This window comes from Candoia aspera, chromosome 10 (genome assembly GCF_035149785.1).
Source record: "Candoia aspera isolate rCanAsp1 chromosome 10, rCanAsp1.hap2, whole genome shotgun sequence".
NCBI classification, from domain to species: domain Eukaryota; kingdom Metazoa; phylum Chordata; class Lepidosauria; order Squamata; family Boidae; genus Candoia; species Candoia aspera.
The window spans coordinates 13,672,650-13,694,526 of NC_086162.1; the positions used below are offsets into that span (position 1 = coordinate 13,672,650).

The 21,877-nt window shown below is 42.5% G+C and overlaps 2 protein-coding genes, 1 long non-coding RNA gene and 1 other non-coding gene across 6 annotated transcripts in view; 1 reads left to right on the forward strand and 3 right to left on the reverse strand.

The window, feature by feature from the left end:
* LOC134503320 (uncharacterized) overlaps positions 1 to 21,877 on the reverse strand; it is a 136,696-nt gene that overhangs the window by 96,595 nt on the left and 18,224 nt on the right. The window lies entirely within an intron of this gene.
* On the reverse strand, positions 866 to 1,006 carry LOC134503750 (U11 spliceosomal RNA). Its single transcript, XR_010068584.1, has one exon. It is a non-coding gene; the product is annotated as a U11 spliceosomal RNA (small nuclear RNA).
* Positions 2,264 to 10,315, forward strand: TAF12 (TATA-box binding protein associated factor 12). 3 transcript variants are annotated; one of them, XM_063311863.1, is made up of 6 exons: positions 2,264 to 2,388; positions 6,152 to 6,403; positions 6,758 to 6,835; positions 7,020 to 7,134; positions 8,261 to 8,349; positions 9,069 to 10,315. In XM_063311863.1, the coding sequence occupies exons 2-6, from the start codon at positions 6,236 to 6,238 to the stop codon at positions 9,102 to 9,104; spliced, it is 486 nt and encodes a 161-aa protein (XP_063167933.1). In that variant the 5' UTR covers positions 2,264 to 2,388; positions 6,152 to 6,235; the 3' UTR covers positions 9,105 to 10,315. The 3 variants fall into 3 exon arrangements, with proteins under 3 accessions (XP_063167933.1, XP_063167934.1, XP_063167932.1); XM_063311864.1 differs by lacking the exon at positions 2,264 to 2,388 and adding an exon at positions 2,463 to 2,573; XM_063311862.1 differs by lacking the exon at positions 2,264 to 2,388 and adding an exon at positions 4,694 to 4,797.
* Positions 15,772 to 19,336, reverse strand: LOC134503399 (ras-related protein Rab-39B-like). The gene is made up of 2 exons (XM_063312197.1): positions 19,116 to 19,336; positions 15,772 to 16,370 (listed from the first exon to the last, which is right to left on the reverse strand). Exons 1-2 carry the CDS (start codon positions 19,334 to 19,336, stop codon positions 15,947 to 15,949), a joined length of 645 nt encoding a protein of 214 aa, XP_063168267.1. The 3' UTR covers positions 15,772 to 15,946.

The following is a 21,877-nucleotide window of genomic DNA, read 5'->3' on the forward strand; positions in this document are numbered from 1 at the left end:
CTGGAAACCAGGAGACCGTGAGTTCTAGTCTAGCCTTAGGCACAAAGCCAGCTGGGTGATCTTGGGCCAGTCACTCTCTCTCAGCCCCAGGAAGGAGGCAATGGCAAACTACTTCTGAAATCTTGCCAAGAAAACTGCAGGGACTTGTCCAGGCAGCTTCCAAGAATCGGATTCAATTGAATGGATTTTAAAAAATGCACATAAGGTCCCATGGCTTACAAACAATTTAGCAACAATTCGCAGAAAAATACCCCCACCCTAGCACAAACTTCAAATAAATTTTAAAAAAAGATGACGTACAGGTAGTTCTCACTTAACAACCATTCATTTAATGATGGTTCAGACTTACAACAGTGCTAAAAAAACCAACTTATAACTGGCTCGCACACTTACGGGTCTCCAGTCACGTGATCACAATTTGGGTGCTTTGCAACTGGTTCACTTTTATGAACATCATCCCATGGTAAGGCAATTACCATTGTCCACCTTCCTGGCCAGCTTCTGGCAAGCAAAATCAATGAGGAAACCCCATGAGTCACTTAACAACCATGTGGTTTAAGTAACGGCCATAGTGACTCACTTATCACAGCAAACAACCTCATAAAATCAGGTCAGACTCGCTTAACAACCACTTCACTCAGCAACTGAAATTCCTGTCCCAATTATGGTCACAAAGCAAGGGCTACTTGCAATATGCTACAAACACCAGTGCAGAACAGTACCATACTACTCCACCACCCTCACATCAAGCTTCCAATCTCTGACCACCAAAACACACACACACAAAATTCTGTTTTCTGCCTAATAAACAAGCAAACATTTAACCCCAATGCACTGCAACAACTACCATTCAACCACAATAAAGCGGGGAGCCAGAACAAGCGATTACCAGCTACCCCTTTCGCAAAAATTATGCTTCCGAAATCTCTTGATAGCGATTCCGCACGGAAAAGGGCGAGCCGCAGCCACCCCTCTCTATGTGCTACTCACAGCAGAAGCCCTTTTTTAAACGCGCGCTCTTTGAGCGCCGCCCCAACGAATCCGTGACGCTTACAAAGGTTACAGCGAGCCGCCCCAAACTACCACCACCCCGATCAACTTCGTTCAGGTTCGGCTTCATAACTCCGGTTACAACGGTTCCATGTCTGGGTCAACTTTTAAAACACGGCAACATTTCTCCTTTTCTGGTCGCTATGCAAATTAACGCGCGGCATTCTGGGTAGAAGTCCTGCGAGTAAGTGCTCTGAGGTAGTACAGACCTGTCATATGCAGACTTAGCGCAGGAAGCTTAAGAGGTTAATTAGGTTCGTTAGTTAACTTCCGTTAATGTGCGCACCAGCCCCGGACTGAAAAAAACAAAGCATCCGTGTTGGAGTAAATCAATTCCACTAAATTACAAGGCAATGCCTTTCCAAGAAACGCTCGTTCATTTATATTTGTCTCCCGGTTTTTCCTTTCACTTGAAAGTTGGTTTTAAAAAATGCACACAGACCTTCCGGATTAAACCCGGAATCAGCCTGAGTTCAGAGGCTGACTGCATTCGCAGGACGCGCTGACCCACGGTTGGCTGAGCTCTGCTTCTTAGACTCGTGTGACTGGCTGAACCATAAACGGATCGCCTGCCTGGGCTGCAAAAGCTAAAAGGGGCTTGGCTGGTTTCCGATTCAGTGGATCGTGCGAACGCAGTTCTAGCTCATTTGGGATTGGAATCCAAGTCTGAGGGTTATTTCTGAGGGATATCAGGTGTTTTCCCTTCCAGGATATTAGTGCAAAAATCCACGGGCTTCCCTTCTCCTTTGTTCTGCTCTGTTCACACAACACGCTTAGCCTGCGGACTGAATGAAATCATTTCCCGAGTCGTCACAATGCGCTGAAGCATAATTAACCAAAGGAAGTAAGTTAACCGCCCAGAGTCCCTCCTGTCGGGGGGGAGATGGGAGGGTGGGAAAATTTGAAAAACAAATAAATTCACCAAAAATAACTAAACGTAGATTATGCAAATGAACCTCCTACATTTACAACTGACCTGGCTAGGCACCTGCTGCGAGCGGGCAGCCTCTGTCTAACTGCACAGAACAAGAGTTAAGACCAGGGAAAGCTTCCCTCCGCGCACTTTGAACTACAACTCCCATCAGCGCCCTCCGGAGTTGGCGCTTGCGCAGTCAAGCCCGGCCGCCGAACGAACGAAGCGCCGAGAAGGACTTCCTAATTGGTTGATGAGCGGGTCGGCAGGCGCGCGGGCTGATAGAAGGCTGTTTCCTGACACTTCCGCGGTTTCGCGGTCGTGACCCCGGAAGTGTTGTGTCGGCGGAGACCCGCTGAAGGCAAAAGCGGCAGCCCGTGGAAGTGAGCGCGGCCGATATGAGAAGCTAAGCGGCTGAGGCGCCGGTGAGTGAGTCGGCCGTGACAGAGACAGCGGTGGCCGGGATGAAGCCCCGCTGAAAATAAGGCGAGGCGATGGAGCAAAGGAGTCCGAGATGCCTATTTGCAGTGCAGTCTTTAGTATTTGGGGTGGGCGCCATATCTAAGCGTAGCCCAAGGTCTCTTTTCTTTCCCCCACAACAGCCCTTGAGGTAGGCTGGCCTGAGGGGGAGTGCCTGGCCCCCAACCTCCTAGTGGCCGAGGGTGGGTTTGTGACTTAGTCACCCCCTGCCGGCCCAACGCCTCCTGCACACCACCCGGGCTCTCTTTATAGGCTTCCCCTCTTCTCTTGGCAGCGAGCCTCCCCGCTTTCTGTAGAGCTTACGGTACGTAGTTTTGTTTTGAAGCCCTTGTGTCTCCTCTTTCAGCCACTTTCGTCTATTTTTAATAATTTAATGAATGATTATTATTATATGGTAGTCAATGTGTTACCATTATTTTATGGTAGTCAGTGTATTGTTATTGTTACATATTATTGTATGGTAGTGTATTATTATTGGTACAGTATTATTTTGTGGTAGTCAGTGTATATGCTCACTTAAGCAACACATAAAAACCAGTAATAATAACCACTTAAAACCAAAGCTTCCTTCAGTAGAATATAGGCATGAAAGCTGGTGGGGGACTTTGGGCCAGTCCCTCTTTTTCTCAGCCCAACTTACCTCACAGGGGTGTTGTGGGGGGAAATAGGAGGCAGGAGTATTAGGTATGCTTGCTGCCTATATAAAAAAGGCGGGATAAAAATATAATAGTAATAACAACATCATAAGCAGTGCCCTGCTGGATTGGACCCCTGGCCTATTGTTCTCCCAGTGGCCAACTGACTGCACAAGGAAGTCCAGTAGTCTCCCAGCAGATGGCCTTCAGAGGCAGTCCCACTGCTCTCAAGGCTAAGAGCCATTGTTGAGATATCAGATTATGCCAGTTGATAAAACAAGGAACAAATAAGATTTGGTTTCAAGGTCATTTTTAGCTTTTTGTTTTTAAAGCCTTGCTTCAAATATCTTCAGGAACAGAAAGAATTTTGATATCGATAGCAGGTAAGTTGGCTGGTATTTGCTGTGGTGAACTCCTGCTTAAAATAAGGTAAGGCTTGAACTGTGAAAGCCATTAGAGCAGCGTTTTTCAACTTTGGCAACTTGAAAATGTCTGGGACTTCAACTCCCAGAATTCCCCAGCCAGCAGGCTAGGAGTTGAAGTCTGCACATCTTAAAGTTGCCACGGCTGAAAAACACTGCATTGGAGCAAGAATTGGGCATCCAGCTGTGGCATGATGTAAATATAAATTTGATTTGCCACATAATGCAGTTGGAAAATGAATGATATAAAAGCTAAAAGTTTCCTGAGACAACTAGCTTGTGTCTGGTTCCTCCTATCCTAGTGAAGTGATTGGTTTTCTCTTGCATTTTTTTTACTCTGAGTTATTCTTTCCTTTACTACAGAATTTTAGTATAGTTTATTCAAATAATTGTAGTAATAACATTCTAGTATTTAGGAATATTTTAAACATTTTAAGATCAAAATTTTAATTTCCTACCTGCCACATTCATTGTCATTTTTGAGTTTATTTCTGCCAGAATATCCAGTTCACAGGAGTTTGTAACCTGTCTCTTTTAAAATACTGTAACTAGCTAAAGAAAAATCAAATCATTGTTGAAGAGTTTCATATATATCATTGACACTATCTTCAAGAAAGATGTTGATAGAGGAAAGCATGTTGGAGCATTTACAAGCTTCACAGATTTTTTTTTTTAAAAAAGCCTTAATGAACCCTGCAGTTCCATTCATAGATACAGTGCAATCTTGTCCAGAAAGCCCTATAAGATTGCAGCCTTAACTATGATGCTTCATGATAAAGTAGTGGATTAGGACATGTCCCAGGATACAGTTTACAAACTGAGGTGTTGAAGTAATGCACCCTCCATAGACAACTTCACGATTGCTAACCAGGGCTCCCTTGGTTGAATAATTTTACTGTTGCTGTTTAGTCACTTCAGACTCTTAATGACCTGATGAACATCATCTCACCAAGATTGTCTGTTGGTAACCGCTGCTTTGACTTTCTGTAAGCTCATGCTTGTGTTGTCAGTTATAATATCTTGTCACCTTGACTCCAAAATTCTAAGTCCGTTTTTAGAAGAGACAGAGAAAAAAAAATCCTGTGTTGTGGTTTGTTGCATGTTCAGGCTGGAGGCAGGAACACAGAATGCTTTGAAAGAATTTTATAAGCATCCACAGCCAGGGAAGAACTGCTTAGTGGGTTAATTCTGACTATTTACTTGCAGGTACTTTTATTTTTTTTTGAAAATGGCCTCTCCATTCAATGGCCCCACAGCAGTTTCTGATGTAATTAAAGATCTAGATACTCAGATAGCTGTAAGTAAATTGGCTTGAACTGACCATCGCATGGCTTGCTAGCATCATAGTGAAGAGCAGAAGATTGGCTTGTGTCTTGTTAAGTTTGATCATGTGCCAAGATTGAAATATGATGGTAAACAAAGTTCAGCAAGATTATATTGCTTTTCCTGTTAAATTATTTATATGATCTCTGTGCTGTCTCTTAACTCAAGTCATTGAATACGCGGCTGAAATCCCTTTGCCGAGTCCTCGTACGGGTTAGAACTTAGGTTTGCTTTACTCTTCTATCAATCTCCCTGCATTCTAGCATTGTACTCTTGCTAGAGCCATTCTACTGAACAGAATTATGCTGAAATGTTGAACATTTTACAAATAGCTCCTACCCAGAAGAATGTTTTAAGTTTTAACTTGGTTTCAGGACAACAGTTAATCCAGGGTAGATAAATTGGATTGTACCCATTTACTGTACAACAAGCCTGTTCTAGATGGTGAAGTTTTCGAATAGGTGAGATTGAAGAAAACAATATGCTACATGTGAATTTCTTTGAAATAAACCTGAGAGAAGTTAGGACTTCCTGGGAAACAGACATTGAGAGAGCCATGCAAATAGTATTGGAAGAGGCTAACCCAGGTTGGATCTAACTCAGTGCTTCCTCTCACTAAGAGGTCATTACAACTACCCTATCGATTGGGAAATGAGAGGGAACACCTTCCATGCAAGCCAGTATCCTTGCACAGTGTGGATGAGGCAAAGTAATTAAACTTTGCCCGGTATTGGACAGGAAAGAGAATAAAGCTTATTCTGGCTTTGAGCTCCATGCCCTCCTCTTTTATAGCCAGCTCTTTTTAATGGCAGTGGGGTTCTACTTTGACAAGAAATATTTGATTCTATTGAAAGCAGTTCTGGATGAGAATCTCACCCCCAAACCTTAGTATCCTTGTCTTTTTGCCGCAGTGTGTTGAGCAAAATAATGCATGATAATAAGAATGAAACATTAACATTGTAATATTCTAAATATTGTTTTGTGTATTATTTTGTTGGGACCTTGCTCTTGAATCAGGAGTAATAAAGATAATATTGACCTTGATTTTTTGGATTGTACATGTATAGCATGGTTTGGTCTTGATGTGATGTTACAAGTTGCAATGTTAAGGTAAACTAAAATAGTCTGAGCTGTATTAATAGACTACATTTAATAAAGGCTCAGGAAAAAAACCCTAAGAAGTGGGCTATTTACAACATTGCCTATAGCTTCACTGATAAATTGCTTTTGTTAGTAACAGGTTCCTGAACTCAGTTAACATGCCCAAGATACTGACATTTGAATTCTTCCACCTTGTTTTTAACTTTGCGGCCTGCTTCTTCTTCTAGCTGATTGGTTTGGGCCCACATAATCCCAAAAAGAAGCAAGATCTGGATAAGCTCTATGATCTCAAGGCTAAAGCTCAGCAGATTATGAGCCAGTTTGGTCCATCTACCTTGATCAACTTATCAAACTTTTCTTCAATCAAACCAGAACCAGGCAATACTCCTCCTCATAGTTCCATGGCAAACAATACCTCTGTGGCGAAGATGCCTGGGACCCCTAGCAGTGGGGGGCGCCTCAGTCCTGAAAGCAATCAGGTAATTGGCCATGCTGTAATGATCTGAGCTCTAGTCAGCACATCTGGAGGAGCTTTGCATGGAAGAGGGTTGCTTTAGAGCAGTGTTTCTCAACCTTGGCAACTTTAAGACCTGTGGACTTCAACTCCCAGAATCCCCCAGCAAGCTATGCTGGCTGGGGAATTCTGGGAGTTGAAGTCCACAGGTCTTAAAGTTGCCAAGGTTGAGAAACACTGCTGTAGAGGCTCCACTTAGGGGCACGGTCATATATGTTGTTGGCTGGAAGTGCTCCTAAGCAAGATCCTTTGATTTTAACTGCACAGAAGTGACTCTGGGGAAATGAACCTGGTACAAATGTGCTAATGTTTTCCATAGATATTAACAAAGAAGAAATTGCAGGATCTGGTTAGAGAAGTGGATCCAAACGAGCAACTGGATGAAGATGTGGAGGAGGTAGGTCTTAGATAAAATGAGCGTGTCAGATGTCTAGCCTCTCCTTGGTTGAACAGTGCCATGTTATTCCTGATTTTTCTCTTTGAGAGTGCTCTGGCAGCACCTTGACTTGTCAGAAGAACAACCTTCTGAAGCAAAGTGTGGCATCTGCCATTCTTTCTGATGCTGAATTCCATTTTGACAGATGTTGCTGCAGATTGCTGACGATTTCATTGAAAGTGTGGTGACCGCCGCCTGCCAGCTTGCACGGCATCGCAAGTCTAACACTTTGGAAGTAAAGGATGTCCAGTTGCATCTTGGTCAGTGCAAAGGCATGAATGTGTCCAATTCATGATAGCTGCCTTAGTTAACTGAGCATCTGTCAGTTGTTTTGGATTGTTTTCTCCATAACCTGCAGAGTTTTCTCCTGGGTTATATTGTGGAGACAATCACTTGCCCCTCTGATTATGCTGATTATGTGCCATCAAGTTTTTGACTCCTAGCAACCACATAGATTTTCCCCACAACAATCTATCCCTAACCTGTTCTTTCAAGTCTCCCAACGGTGCGCTCGTCGCCACCGTAACTGAGTCCATCCATCTTGCTGCTGGTCATCGTCTTCTCTTTCCTTCCTTGCCCCTCTAATGAGCTGCTATCCAAAGCACAGTGACAAATACCATGTGAGTCTCCCAGGTGACAACTGTGCCTTCCCCGTTCTCTTTCTAACATTATGGACACTTTATCTGGTACCCCCCTGACATGTGGGCTGCAACTTCCATGGGGCAAGTGCACTGGGCATGATGGATTGTAGCCTATTACTTCTGGAGCGCACTGGAATGGGGAAGGTTGCATTATACAGCAGCAGCAGCAGCATGGCAGTCTCATTTCAGTGGGTTGATCCTCTTGCACTGCTGTCATGTTTTAAAGGGTAATGCTGTGTGGTACCTTTAATGTACTGTACATGCGCAAAACCTTCCCACCCAATAATTTCTGCGCTCCCATTGGGGCAATACATGCAAAGGTATCAAAAATTAGGCTTCCTCCTCCTGCATTGGCAGGACCACTGAAAAAGCAGTTTCCGGGTTCCTACTGGTAACCATAAATGGCATCACGGTTCACTTTCCCTGTCTTTGCATGGAAGCTTGTCTTCTGCCACTCATCCGTCAGCCCAGATTGTAAACCCCATATTGGGAAGATTTAAGACCTACATGCCTCGTAGGTTTGTCAGAAAGGATATAACAACGGTCTCTGGCGGAGTCAGATTCCTGCAAAAGCATGTATTTTGCCCACTTGTCATTGATAAAAGTTTGCATAGTGGAGTATTAATTCATTGCTTTCTACATGACTGAACTTGTGTCTCTTATCTGTTTATTGCTTGTTCAAATCGTCTTCTGCTTATGATCTCATTTCCTCAACACTACCACACCAATGCTGTTGCTGCCCCAGAGCGCCAGTGGAATATGTGGATCCCAGGTTTTGGTTCTGAAGAAATCAGGCCGTATAAAAAAGCCTGCACTACAGAAGCTCACAAACAGGTAAGGATCACCTTTTTTCCCCAAATAATTCTCACCTAAGGAAGCAATGCAGTGTGAGACAGACGGTTTCTGGTACATCAAACCAGTGATGAACAGGGGGAAGAGGGAGAATCTCAGATGAAAAACAGAGCTTGCTAACAAATTGAGGTTTCTTGCCGCAGTAGAAAAATAGTCTGAGAAATGATTTCTACCGTTCAGATTCCAGCTTGGCTTTACTTTGTAATAATGATTGTCAACAAGCTGCATGCCTAAATCCCTTTTCCTAATTTTTTGTATGATTTAAGTGTATCTTCTGAACCACATTCTTTTTTCCCACTTAATACATCGTTGCAGTTCTATTTATTTAAAAAAAGAAGAATTGTGGGGAATGTTGTTCTGAATCAGGACCACCTACCCTGAAATTACTATTTGGCCTTTAAGGAAATAAACAGAATTGGCCAAGTATCCTTCCTCCAAGGTCGAAGGGCACCTTTGGAGAGATGGAACGATATGTTTTGGGAGTAAACTCAAGTGAGGATTGAGGAGATGAACCTCTGCAATTGGAGCCCCAGTCAAGATTGGAAACCTAATAGCTGCTGGTATTCTGGATGGATGGATGGATGGATGGATTCTTGGGTGAATTGAAAAATTACCTGTTTGAGTTCTGCTAATCATATTCCTAATTTAATTTACCAAGAGACCCATGTTCCTACGTATTTTTTTTCCCTTTTACTTTTCAGAGAATGGCACTGATCCGCAAAACAACCAAGAAATAACTCTGGGAAAAGACAGAGAAATTAAAAGGAAAAAAAAAGGCTCTTCTAAGAGAAAAAAAAATCTGCCTCTGAAGCTGTGGAGTATCCTTGAGGTCATCTATGGGATAATTTTTTTTTGGAATGCTTCACAGAGAAGCATATATTTTAACAGTGCAGCAATAAGGGGTTATTAGAGGAGATCTGCCACACATCCATAGGTCTCCTCACATCTATTCCCCCAGAGGAACGTATCTTGAAGCATAGACTTTTATTTTCCTCCTCGTTAAGTGATATATGGTGTCCATGATTGTCCAAGGGATAAAATATTTTGCTATTTTTGAGAACAGTATTAGAAGTGGCCATAGATGTTTTTCATTTCCCTCCAACTTGTCATGTTGCTATTGATGGTATTTGGATTTCTTTCAGAAAATGAATTATGGATCTCAAAAGCAGGCCACAGTATTGACAGGAGTTTCAGAGTGCCATCCGGGTGGAGACAGCAGTAGGCTGATTATTGCAAGCAGTTCAAAGCAAATTTCTTTCCTTTTTATTTAACGCTCAAGATGGCGCAGGGACAAAGTTGAACTCTTTTTGTATCGCAGGTCCTTTTTATCTCAAAGAATGCAATAGAAACAGACATGAACTACAAACCAGGAAACAGTCTGCAGGCATGGTTCAACTGCATTACTGTTCCCAAGATAGTCTCTGACAAGTGGCTCTGGAGTGGGATAGCTCACCCTTAGCATCCAGAAGTGTTGGTACAATTTGTGGCTTGTTCTTTCTTTCCCGTAACTGAGTAAAAGATACCTTTTGATAGGTTGCTGGCACTTTCTTCCCACAAATGATCTGAATTCCAAAAGCACACTTGAAAACCAGCATTTTACTGGTGCAGAAGTAATGGCTGGCTCAGATATCGGTGCATTGTGAAAGCTGTTACTATTTCTGGAGGAGAAGGTTGTTTCTGAAGCCTTCTGCTGGCAGAAAACTTAGATCCTCCCTCCCTACTTCACACTTGATAAGCTACATTGGAGCAGCAGAGGGGGTGCTTGGTCCACACTTTGAAATGAGGAAACAACCATTGATGTGGGTTCCCCATCACTGTTACCTTTTGTTCAATATATAAGTTCTGACTGCATCAGCTTTGCGTTGAGCCATCCAACAGTGACTTTAAAGAAGGATTTGTGTAAGTTTCCACTAGTTGAAAATGTAACAATAAACAAATACCATATGTATCTGCTTTTTCAAGGTGTCTCATGAATTTTGCCACGGTGACATCCACAATTATTGAGTATTTTGAATAAGAAAATTGCATAAACAAGCTAGGAAGACCACAGTGCTTATCCCAGTAGTAAAACCAGCTATGAGTAGTGTGAAGCCTTAATACTGCTATTAATTCTTTTATATCTTTCCTTTTCTCAGGATAATGCATAGTGGAAGGGGGATATTAGCTCTCATTTTATCCTCACAACTGTATAGAATTGAGAAATAATGACTAGCCTAAAAGTAATTCAGAACTTCACAAGAGGACTGGAGCCTAAGCTTCCTGGATCCCAGTCCACTTCTTTAACCCAGTGTTTCTCAACCTTGGCAACTTTAAGATGTGCAGACTTCAACTCCCAGAATTCCCCAGCCAGCTTGCTAGGGAACTTGCCAAGGTTGAGAAACACTGCCTTAACCAATACCACCATGTGGGCTTCCCTTCTCCCATCTCATTTTTAAAGCTGTCCATCTCATGTGGACACACAGCCCTCTCATCTCTTTGCCTTGGGATTAGCCACTGACCTGCATCAGCTTCTGGCCTTGATCAAAAGCTATTAACGGTGAAGACATTTCCACATGGTACAGGCGATATTTTCATGCAGGGCTGTTAATGTATATTATGGATTATGGAATTTTATGGAAGATGTAGAATGCCGCATTCATCATCCAGCTTCTGGTGAATTGGTTGTTTTTTTGTTTCGTTTTCATTGAAAAAAGTCAGTTAAGGAAACGATGGAATATCCGCAGAATGATTTTAGATTAGCACATTTAATCTGCTTTCCTCCATCCAGGTGTAAAGATGGAACTCCATGCTAGGGATATATATGTATGGCCTGCACCCATACTCTGAAATGGACTATTTATTTTAAATGCACCTGCAAAAGCAATGTAAGGTGTAATTATGGGTACGAAAAATTATGGGTACTGTTGTCACAACAAATACCATGCTTCAGAGTCAGTTTCTCCTAACCCTGATATCAAAATGTGATTCCAGTTGTCTTTTAAAAGCTGCGCTATCCAATGTCTACATAAATCTGGAACTCGGAATTTGAAGTAACGTCAGCTGCAATGTCTTTAGCATCTACATTCTTTGTGGTTAAAAGCTAGATTAATGAAAAATAGGATTTGTGGAAAAGTCTCACTCCCCTCCTCTCGATGCCTGGTTGAACCTGTGAATATTTTATAGTTGTGACATTCAAGTACATCGTTTGGTATCCTGGGAACTACCAACAGTTTTTTTTTTTAAATCAAGTTGTTAGTCCTTAAAACTTATTTAGAGACTAAGAGATTTCTCTTATGAAAATTGGTGTTTGATGGGGAATTGGAATGGAATGATCTCCCCACAGCTGGATAGAACTTCTGAGAAAAATATTAAAATCACTCAAGGCAAATTATCAAAAGTTTTCTTTGATTTGATGGACAATTTAGGGCTTGTGGACATACGGAGACAGAAAAATGGCAATTCAAGTACACCTACTTTTCTGAAAGACATAGATCATTTTCAAGAATAGATATATGGATTTCAAAGATTTTGGCTACTGAGGTTTCTAAAGTAGAGATATTCCCAAAGACTTCTTCGGATCATAATACTGTGAGTTTGGTTTATAAAAGGAAATCCAGTTTTAGATGGAGACTAAATGAAATGTTGTTACAGAAACAAGCAATTTTGGAAGATGGTAAAAAAAGTCAAAATAATTTTTTGAAAAGTACTGATTTAAGAAAGGTTTGGGATGCAAGTAAGCTTTTATCAGAAGTTATTTCATACAACATAATAGTGAACTCAAAAAGAAGAGGCAAGAGAAAACACTATTTTGGATGAGATAAAGCGAAAAGAAAGAAATTTCCAGAAAAGGTAAGTATTTCTCAACAAATTAAACTTTTACAACAATAATTACCTATGTTAACAGAGAAATGGAAATAAAAATGAACTATGTAAAGCAAAAAAGACGTTGAGCTTGCAAACAAACCAGGGAAATGGTTGGCATATAAATTACAAAAAGAAAAAGGAAAGAAAATGATATTGAAACTACAAGAGGGAGATACTGTATTAACGGTGCGGCCGTGCAAAAAGCATTTTTATTATTCTAGCTTGTATAAAGAAGTGACATCTCTGGAGAAAATAGATGAATACCTAAAGAAACAAAATTTACCAAGGATTACTGAGGAACAGAAACAGACTATGAATGGACCTATAACAAAGGAAGTTTCTGAAACTATAAAAAAGATTAAACCAGGAAAGGTGCCTGGGCCAGATAGATTATCAGGTTGTTCTTATAAATGTTTTGAGGATGAACTTTTACAGCCTTTACAAAATACAATGAACTCTATTTTAAAGGGAGAAAAGATGCCAGAGAGTTGGAAAGAGGCCAATTAGCACTAATACCTAAAGAGGGACATTTGACTTTTACCAGAAACTATAGACTGATATCATTATTTAATAATGATTACAAGTTGTTTACAACAATTCTGGCTGATAGACTGAAAACAATTTTGCAAGAATTTTTCATGAGGATCAATGTGGGTTTCTACCTAAATGACAGTTAAGGGACAATCTTAAAAATGTATTGGACATTTTGGAACATTTTGGAGCAATATCTGGAGTAATGAAAAACAAGCCACGTTGATTTTCTTAGATGTGGAGAAGGCCTTTGACAATTTGAATTGGGCTTTCCTATTCAAAGTTTTGGAGATACAAACTTTGGAGAGAAGTTTATAAAATAGGAAAGAACGATTTATACTTCACTGAAAGCACAAGTAATTGTTAATGGAGATTTAATGAAGCCTTGTGAGATACAAAAATGAACAAGACAGGGATGCCCACTATCTCCTCTCTTGTTTATTTTGGTTCTTTTAATACTGAACAGAGATACAAGACAAGATGGGAGAACCATGGGAGTAAAGATTTAAAAAGAAACTTCTAAGTTAAGGGCTTTTGCAGATGACTTGGTGTGGTTTTGGAAGATCCTTTGAAGAGAATTGAAATATTAATGGGAAAACTAAAAGAATTTGGTGCAATAGCAGGTTTTAAGATCAACAAACAAGATGAAGATGTTAACAAAAAACATGAAGATAGAAGATCAAACAGAACTGAAATGTGACCAAGAAGAAGGGACATTTTACCATGCTTGGTGGACATGTAAAAAAGCTAGAAAATTTTGGATTCAAATACCTATACTGATTCAGAGGATTTTGAAGATTAATATACAACTGAGACCAGAGATCTTTCTTTTGGGATTGATGGACAAACAATTGGAAAAAAGTCATGAAACTTTGTTTTTGTATATGATAACTGCAGCAAGACTATTGTATGTACAAAGATGGAAAGATTTGGTACTACCTGCAATGAAGGAATGATTGCTGAAGATGATGGAACTTGCTGAAATGGCTACATTCAATATCTGCATTTATTGCTGACTGGAAACCCCTTATGGACTTCTTGTGGAAAACAGAAAAAAATGAACTTAAGATTTATGGATTTGATGATTAGACAGTATGGATTATAGAAAGAAGAGAGACATGTTGTATTTTTAGAGAAAGAGGTAAATTTGTAATTGTACTTATATGCTGTAAAGAAGATTGGAGGCCACTTTGTACCTTTTTTCTTTTCTATTTTACTTTTTTCCTTTGCACTTTTAGCTTTCTCTTTGATTTCTTTTTCTTTTTTTCTTTCTTACTTTAGATTAGTTTGTATTAGTTTTTACCTTCTTTTTAAAATATATACATGCATATATACATACATACATATATATATACATATATATATACATATAGGTAAAGGTAAAGGTTTCCCTTGACATTAAGTCCAGTCGTGTCCGACTCTAGGGGGCGGTGCTCATCTCCGTTTCAAAGCCAAAGAGCCGGCGTTTGTCTGAAGACACTTCCGTGGTCATGTGGCCGGCACGACTACACGGAACGCCGTTACCTGCCCGCCGAAGCAGTGCCTATTAACCTACTCACATTTGCATGTTTTCGAACTGCTAGGTTGGCAGGAGCTGGGACTAGCAACGGGAGCTCACCCCGTCACGCGGATTCGAACCGCCGACCTTCCGATCGGCAAGCTCAGCAGCTCAGCGGTTTAACCCGCAGCGCCACCACGTCCCTACATATACGTATATATAAAATTCAGGAGACTGTCCCTACCACTGAGGCTGACCATGGTAGACTGGGAAAGGAGCCCTGGCACTGTAAGTAATTAATGGGGACAATTTTAAAAAACAATCCAATTTTAAAAAAGAAGTCATCACCAGATGCAGTTCCCACACCAGAAAATGATTCTCTAAATAATATGAACTGGATGGAGTAGCCGGAAATGCGAGATAAGGGCCAAGGAGGGACCAGCTGAGCTGTGATGGTCAGTGAACCCTTGTTTGGTGTTTAGAGATGCATATGGAAGCTAGTCCAGAGCCATCACACAGGACAAGGTACCATGCTCAGTGGGTATCCCAGCATGATTCTTTGTGAGTTCAATACTAGACGGCTGGACTATAAGCTGGCTAGGTACTCAGGACTATGTGAATGTATGAATGGGTGAAGCTTTTATTTCAGTAAAAGTTGTAAACCTGCCTTTGTTTCTGTGTGTGCTGATAACAGTGGTGGAAGGCGAAATGTTTGACAGGTGGTGCAAGGTTATATCTGCAAGTAGAATAAACATGGGTATATTGCCAATGAGAAGTGTTTTTACACAAGTGGCAGGAATGAAGTGATGAGGCAGCCACTGTCAATGAAAAACCTTAGCCTGTCAAAATAAGTTACCTGTTGACTTGGACTAATACAGAGAATTTTCTAGGTGGTGTCTCTCTCCCAAATTTTGGCGCTCAGTAAAGAAAAGAGGAGCGCATGCAAAACAGGGTTCCTGGAATTCTTTCCAACCCCTTTACCAGCAGCAGCCAGAGCAGGCATTCTGCATAATGAAGTAACATTTTACACCAATGCATATTTTACACTTTGCATGCATATTTTCTTCCCTGGGACTAATCAAGGTATGTATGTAGAGTCTGAGGTGCTAATCAGGGCAGGCGTCTTTCTCTGTTGCACATACATGTTTGTGGCTGGTGTGCCCTGGAATGCACAGGACAGATTGTGCATGCTCTGCTCTGGGTCATGTGATGGAGGGTGCTTAGAATGGAGTCGTCACCAACGTTCCCAATCACCACCCAACTGCCTTTCCCTTGGGGTGCATTGGGGGAATTTCTCGGGAAGTTAGGCTCTGTGGCTCCCAGCCCATTTTCCAAGTCAATCTTTCTTTGGCCAGCTTCTTCCCCGTTCCCCCTCTGACCCCCCAAGCAATCCTGCTGTTTTTCATAAGGCATTTCCAACCTTCAGTTGGCTTGCAAGAGCAAACGAGAGATTGGAGGCCTCTGCGAGGGAGCCTTTGAGACCGTGCCCAGAAAGGCTCACCAGATTTGTTTGCTTTAGGCTGTCTCTGCTCTGCAACCGGATTGCTCTGATATGGAAACCCTGTTTAAGGACTCTGCAGATTGTGTCAGCTTAGCCCATAGTGGCTTGGTCAGCAAACCATAGCTTCACAAACCACAGTTCAGCAGAAAGTGTAAACCTAGTTGCAACATTGTAACACAAGAGCATTGCTGTGGTTGCCCAGTTGGCTAGCAAGGACACTTCCTTCTCTTTTCTGGAGCAGGGACCTCTGGCTGAACCAGAGGTGGCAGTTTGCTTTTCACCCCATCCCACTGTTGACTGGGCCTCATCACCCCACTTTTCAAGGCCTCATATATGCCCAGAGTTAACATCTGGAAAGCTGCCTCCACATTCTTGCTGCTTTTCGCCGAAGTCTCAATATACTTTGCGTCAAGGGAAACGGCCAGCTTCTCAGCTTCCCTTTGCCCCACCTTCCGTTCAGCCTCCAGGTCACTCTTGTTCCCCACCAGCACGAATACCGGGCGGTGAGGTTTGACTGTGTCCACCACTTCCTGGTGCCAGATCCTGATGTTGTCGAAGGATGCACGGTTGGTGAGGTCAAACATCAGGACTCCCCCAGCTGCATTACGGTAGTAGGAACGTGTCACTGACCTACAGTGCAGAAAGAGGGTTTGCTGAGCATGGAAGCATTGCAAGAAGCCAGAGATCCAGAAATGTTAAACTAGAGCAGGCTTTTTCAAGCTGTATTTGGGTTCAGTGAGAGACTAAGGACAAACCTTCTATCTCTTTCACTCAAATGGAGCCGGGGCCTCCATATCCATTTTTTCTAAAGAACAGCAATCACACCCCAGCCGCTGAAGGTTGATATGTTTGGTTAAAACATTAACTTCCTAACTTTAATTCCAGTTTAAATGTTAGTGCTTTCTAAAAATTAATTTTGCATTTACAGTATGTACTTTACTGTTTATACTTATAATATCTGGAGGAACTTTCTGGGCCATTAATTAGAACATCTATAAATAAACTAGAATGAGCACAAGTCTCGTTGTGTTACCTATTTTCTATCACTAGGGCTTTCCCTCTTGATTTGGGGTTCTAGATTCTTTTTCAAAAAACCTCACAGCTTCCACAAGTTTGAAACCCCCTGAACTAAACCATTCAGTCAAACTAACAAAGTTAAACTAAGCATTCAGGTTGTCCATTAATATGTGAATTGTAATGTTGCTCTGGTATGTCTGGTATTTTGCTCTTGATGTCCCTTTGGGTGTGGTGGTAGAAATCTTACTCCAACAGTGCCATTCCCTGTACTCCTGAGAGCAAATTCTACTGAAAGCAGTGTGTCAAAATGAAAACAAACCGGTTTCTGATGCACGTAAACATCTACAGGGCAATGCTTGGAAAATGCCCCATCATAATGCCTTGTTTTGGCTAACAGAGCGAAACATACGGGGCAGCATCATGAGATAGTCAACCTGCCAGGATGAGGGCTATCTTCCCTTCCTTGTGGTGGGAATAGGACTCTTGGCTCTAAAGCTTCTGTGTAATGACTGCCTATTCAAATCAACAACCAAGAAGAATCATGACATTCTGATTGGCTCACAGGACATCAGCTGAAGCACAAAGGGTGGAGTAACAAGGGTAGTGGGGTCATCCTAGGGCGGGACACCAGTTCTCTCTGCTCACCTATGTGCTGACTCTTCAGTTACAGCAGTGTTTCTCAACCTTGGCAACTTTCAGATGTGTGGACTTCAACTCCCCAGCTGGCTGGGGAATTCTGGGAGTTGAAGTCCACACATCTGAAAGTTGCCAAGGTTGAGAAACACTGGATTACAGCAACTGGGATCACCTTTTTGTGGCAGTGTGCAACACCACTTTTACATTCTGCTTCTTATAGGGTGACTCCAGAGGAGTGTGCTGGAGTGATGTTTTAGGCATTTTGAGGGCTTCGGAGAATTGAAGAATGCAACCAATATGTGCCGCTGAAAATTAACAGTGGAATCCACAGGGGTCCTGCTGACTACCCATCCTACAACTTCCTTCTAACTTAGACCGAAAAACAAGCTAAGCTATATATTAATAACATGTATTTAAACTGGCATGCGTGTACAACTGCTCACACCGATCTCCGTCCATCCTATGACCCAGGAGCCATTAGACTGCAGTTTGCATGAAAAAGTTTGATATAAGCAAAATCACAAAACGTATTTAAAATGACAGTGGTGTATGTTGAGTGTGCATGTCACAAGAGGCGGCTGCATCTAGGAGACCTTGGCTGATCCTGAAAAAGTTAAGCAGAGTGGGGCCTGGATAGGATTTGGATGGGAGACCAGTAGGAAATCCAAAAGCCAAAGGCAAAATTGGGAAGTTGGAAGAACAATAACAAAAGAGAAGAAAGCAATGACGAATCACTTCTGCGCTTGCTATCAAGGAAACTACACAAGCATAAGCAGAGCTTGCCTGAGGCAAGGGCATCCACAGTGGGGTAGGGTCAAAAAAGTCAAAATAGCAGCCACAGCTGCATGATCAAAGCCTCAGCCTTTTTTATATATGTTGTGGATATGATGCATGGAAAAAAAGGGCTTTGATCATGAGGTTTTGGTTGCTATCTTGACTTTTTATATTCCCCCACCCTGGACCTGAAGGAAATTTTGCAACTTTCTCTTTCTCTCTTTCTGTCTCTTTCTTTCTCTCTGGAAGATGACTAATCAGGATCATTCCTCATAAACAGTCAAGTTTTTATAAGAGGAAAAGCAAATTAAGAAGTGAAATAAGGCAGAGCTGTTCATATTACTGCAAAAGTTATCACCCCCACTTCGGGAAAGGGGTTCCTGTTTTATCAGTCTCAAGGCAGCAACCTACTCATTTGTGAGCAAAAGCAGTTGGCAGGTGTGTGCCACCCAGACTCCCCTAATTTGGTGCCCTCCAGGTGTGTAAAATACAATTCTCATTATCCCCAGCCCATATCCATCTCGCTGGCTGACACTTGGAATGAAGAGCAGCACACTCTTTCAGGCTTTAAACATTGGGTGACTTTTTTCTTTTACATTAACAAACTTTTTTAAAAGTACCTGCATGCTGGGGGGAATTCTGGGAGTTCAAGTCTACACATCTTCAAGTTCCCAAGGTTGAGAAACACTGCTCTAGTCTCAGTTCAACTTCTTAACAGCTACCTTACACTGGCTGTCCTCATACTCTACAAGGATTGAATTGGTAACAGTGGTGGGAATCTTTATAGCTAAACCTTTTACATATCAAAACAAGGAGGGAAGCAAAGCTTAAGCCTCAATTAGGAGGCATAGTCATTCATCCCATCTTACATCCTCCCAGGCTTGAAAAAGGCCTGTCACTTCTGCTCTTTTGACTCATCGATCCCAGCCACCCCTGTTCCAGACTCACCTGTACCGTTCTTGGCCTGCCGTATCCCAAAACTGCAGCTTGACACGCAGGTTGGGCTCCATCTCCAGAAAGTGAACATAAAAATCCACACCCACGGTTTGGTTCATGGACTCGAGAAAGACCCCGTCGGCATAGCACTTCAGAAGGCAGGATTTCCCCACTGTGGAATCGCCTAGCATGATGATCCGGAACTGATAGTCCCAAAGAGAATCCACAGCCATCTGGAGGCTGGGAGAGGGAGAGACTCTGGAAGCTGGTGTCTGGTGGTTGTGCGGGCGTGTCGGTGTGCGTGCATGTGTGTGCCCTTATAGGGAGAGCAAGAAGGCTCACGCTGGCTCAGAATGAAAGGGAACACTCCACCCCAGAGTTCACCCAGCAGTCCCAACCAGTGCAAAAAGCTGAGTTCTAAGACAGGTAGGAAACTGGTTGAGACTTGTTTAAGATTAGCACAGGGAGTTCTTATCCCTTCAACCGCCTGAGGCCATGGCTCTCTTATGCCATGTTTGAGCAGGCTGCTCCTAAGAGAAGCAGGATGTGCATACTCACCCTGTCCTGCTCCTCCCTGAAAGTCGGTGTTTGTGGAAGGGCAAGCCAGGTCATGCAAAAACACATTTCACCTACATTCCAGCCATCACTAAGGCTTCTCTTTGGGGGAGGCGGGTCAAAGTACGTTCTTAGCCAAGCCAAGCAGGAGAATAAACAAAAGCCTCATGAAACTCAGAGGAGGCTCTGTTGTGCGAATACAGCCCAAATATGGCTGTGTCCACCCAATATATGTATCCTGTGTAGCTGAATGATGGTTTACACCAGGGTTTCTCAACCAGGGCTCCGTGGTACCCTAAGGTTCCACGAGAGGTCACTAGGGGTTCCCTGGGAGATCACGATTTATTTAAAAAATTATTTCAAATTTGGGCAACTTCACATTAAGGAGGCAAGTTTCATTCTTTATTTTTAGTTTAAGAACACTGTTCATGCTTATAGACAGGCCTACCCATGAAACGAATAGAATCATTTTGTAACTTCTGGCCTATATTTGAGCCTGAACATGCAGGGATTCCCTGATGCCCGAAAAATATTTCAAGGGTTCCTCTAGGGTCAAAAGGTTGAGAAAGGCTGGTTTACACAATTAACCTATTTCACAGAATCCTACTTGGGAAGGACCATCTAATTAATTAATTAATTAATTAATTAATGAGACCAATTTATATGGTTGCCCATCTCATGAATGCGATTCTGGGTGGCCAACAACCCATTAGAACAATAGAAAAACCATTATTAGCAAAGGATTAAAACCCCACAATGGTCACAGAAGATAAACCCAAACAAAACAATTGACAAAGACCTCTCAATGATTCCCAAACACTGGAGCGCATCCAAGCCTTCAATGCTTTACAAAAGGCCAGTAGGGTCAGGGCCAATCTGATCTTGGGCTATGGCATTGCAGAGGGCAGGTGCTGCAACAGAAAAGGCACGCTTCCAAGTTCCCATAAGGTGATGTTCTTTGATTGAAGGGACACGGAGTGTACCTGTCCTGTTGGACCTAGTGTGACTGGCAGAAACACCTGGGGAGAGGCAGTTCTGCAGATGCTCAGTGCAAGCACCCAGATTAAAGCATCCCTTACAGATGGTTCATTAGGCATGAAAGCCAGCTGGGTGCCTCTGGGCCAGTCCCTCTCTCTCAGCCCAACTCACCTCACAGGCTGTTGTTGTGGGGAAAATAGGAGGAGGAAGGAGTATTTGGTATGTTTACCACCTTGGTAGGTAAAGGTAAAGGTTTCCCTTGACGTAAAGTCCAGTCGTGTCCGACTCTAGGGGGCGGTGCTCATCTCCGTTTCAAAGCCTTGGAGCCGGCGTTGTCCATAGGACACTTCCGGGTCATGTGGCCAGCATGACTCACGGAACGCCGTTACCTTCCCGCCGAAGCGGTACCAATTAATCTACTCACATTTGCATGTTTTCGAACTGCTTGGTGTGCAGGAGCTGGGACGAGCAACGGGAGCTCACCCCGCCGTGCGGTTTCGAACCGCCGACCTTCCGATCGACAGCTCAGCGGTTTAACCCGCAGCGCCACCGCGTCCACCTTGAGTTATTTATAAAAATATTTATATTACCACCTTGAGTTATTTATAAAAATAATAAAGGTGGGATTTAAAAAATCCAATCTAATCTAATCCAATTAGCCTCCCCTTGGGCACCTTCAAGGAAGAGGGAATGCATTACCTTCCTTAGGAATTGCTTCTGCTGTTGATCTGCTCTTCAAGGTGGGATGAGCTTTAGGACACTCAACCAGAATTTGCCTGCCTAGAATTTAAAGCCATTATTGTCCCAGAACCTGCCTTTTGCAAGGACCAAGAACAAATCCTGGCTTCTTTCTGTGTGATATCCTTTCAGATATTTGAATAGGGTTATCACTGCCACCGCCACCACTCCGCCCTCCTCTTCTCAAGACTAAACCTATTACATTCCTTCACCCTCTTGCCAGAGGATTCAGTTTCCACCACACTGGTTCATCTCTGAACCTCTTTCAATTTGTCTACTTAAAAGGTACTGCGCGTAACTATGAACAATAGCTCCTTGATTCACTGATTGATTCGTTGATTGATTATGTGTCATCAACTCGTTTACAAACATAAATTTTAGGGGCATAGTTAATCATAAACTAACCACACAGGCTGGGTTTGTATAACATGCTAGGCTAACATGTGGTTGCCTAATTGGTAGGCAATCCTGTATATGTGTTTATGCACCTATATGCACCTCCT

Bases quoted from the DNA above. Each gene is read 5' to 3' on its own strand.
- TAF12 (XM_063311862.1), top strand. From the start codon at position 4,729: ATGGCCTCTCCATTCAATGGCCCCACAGCAGTTTCTGATGTAATTAAA. The intron at 4,798-6,151 runs GTAAGTAAATTG...TTCTTCTTCTAG, and splicing joins ATCTAGATACTCAGATAGCT to CTGATTGGTTTGGGCCCACA. The intron at 6,404-6,757 runs GTAATTGGCCAT...TGTTTTCCATAG, and splicing joins TCAGTCCTGAAAGCAATCAG to ATATTAACAAAGAAGAAATT.
- LOC134503399 (XM_063312197.1), bottom strand. From the start codon at position 19,336: ATGGCTGTGGATTCTCTTTGGGACTATCAGTTCCGGATCATCATGCTA. The intron at 16,371-19,115 runs GTGAGTCTGGAA...TCTGCACTGTAG, and splicing joins GCAGGCCAAGAACGGTACAG to GTCAGTGACACGTTCCTACT.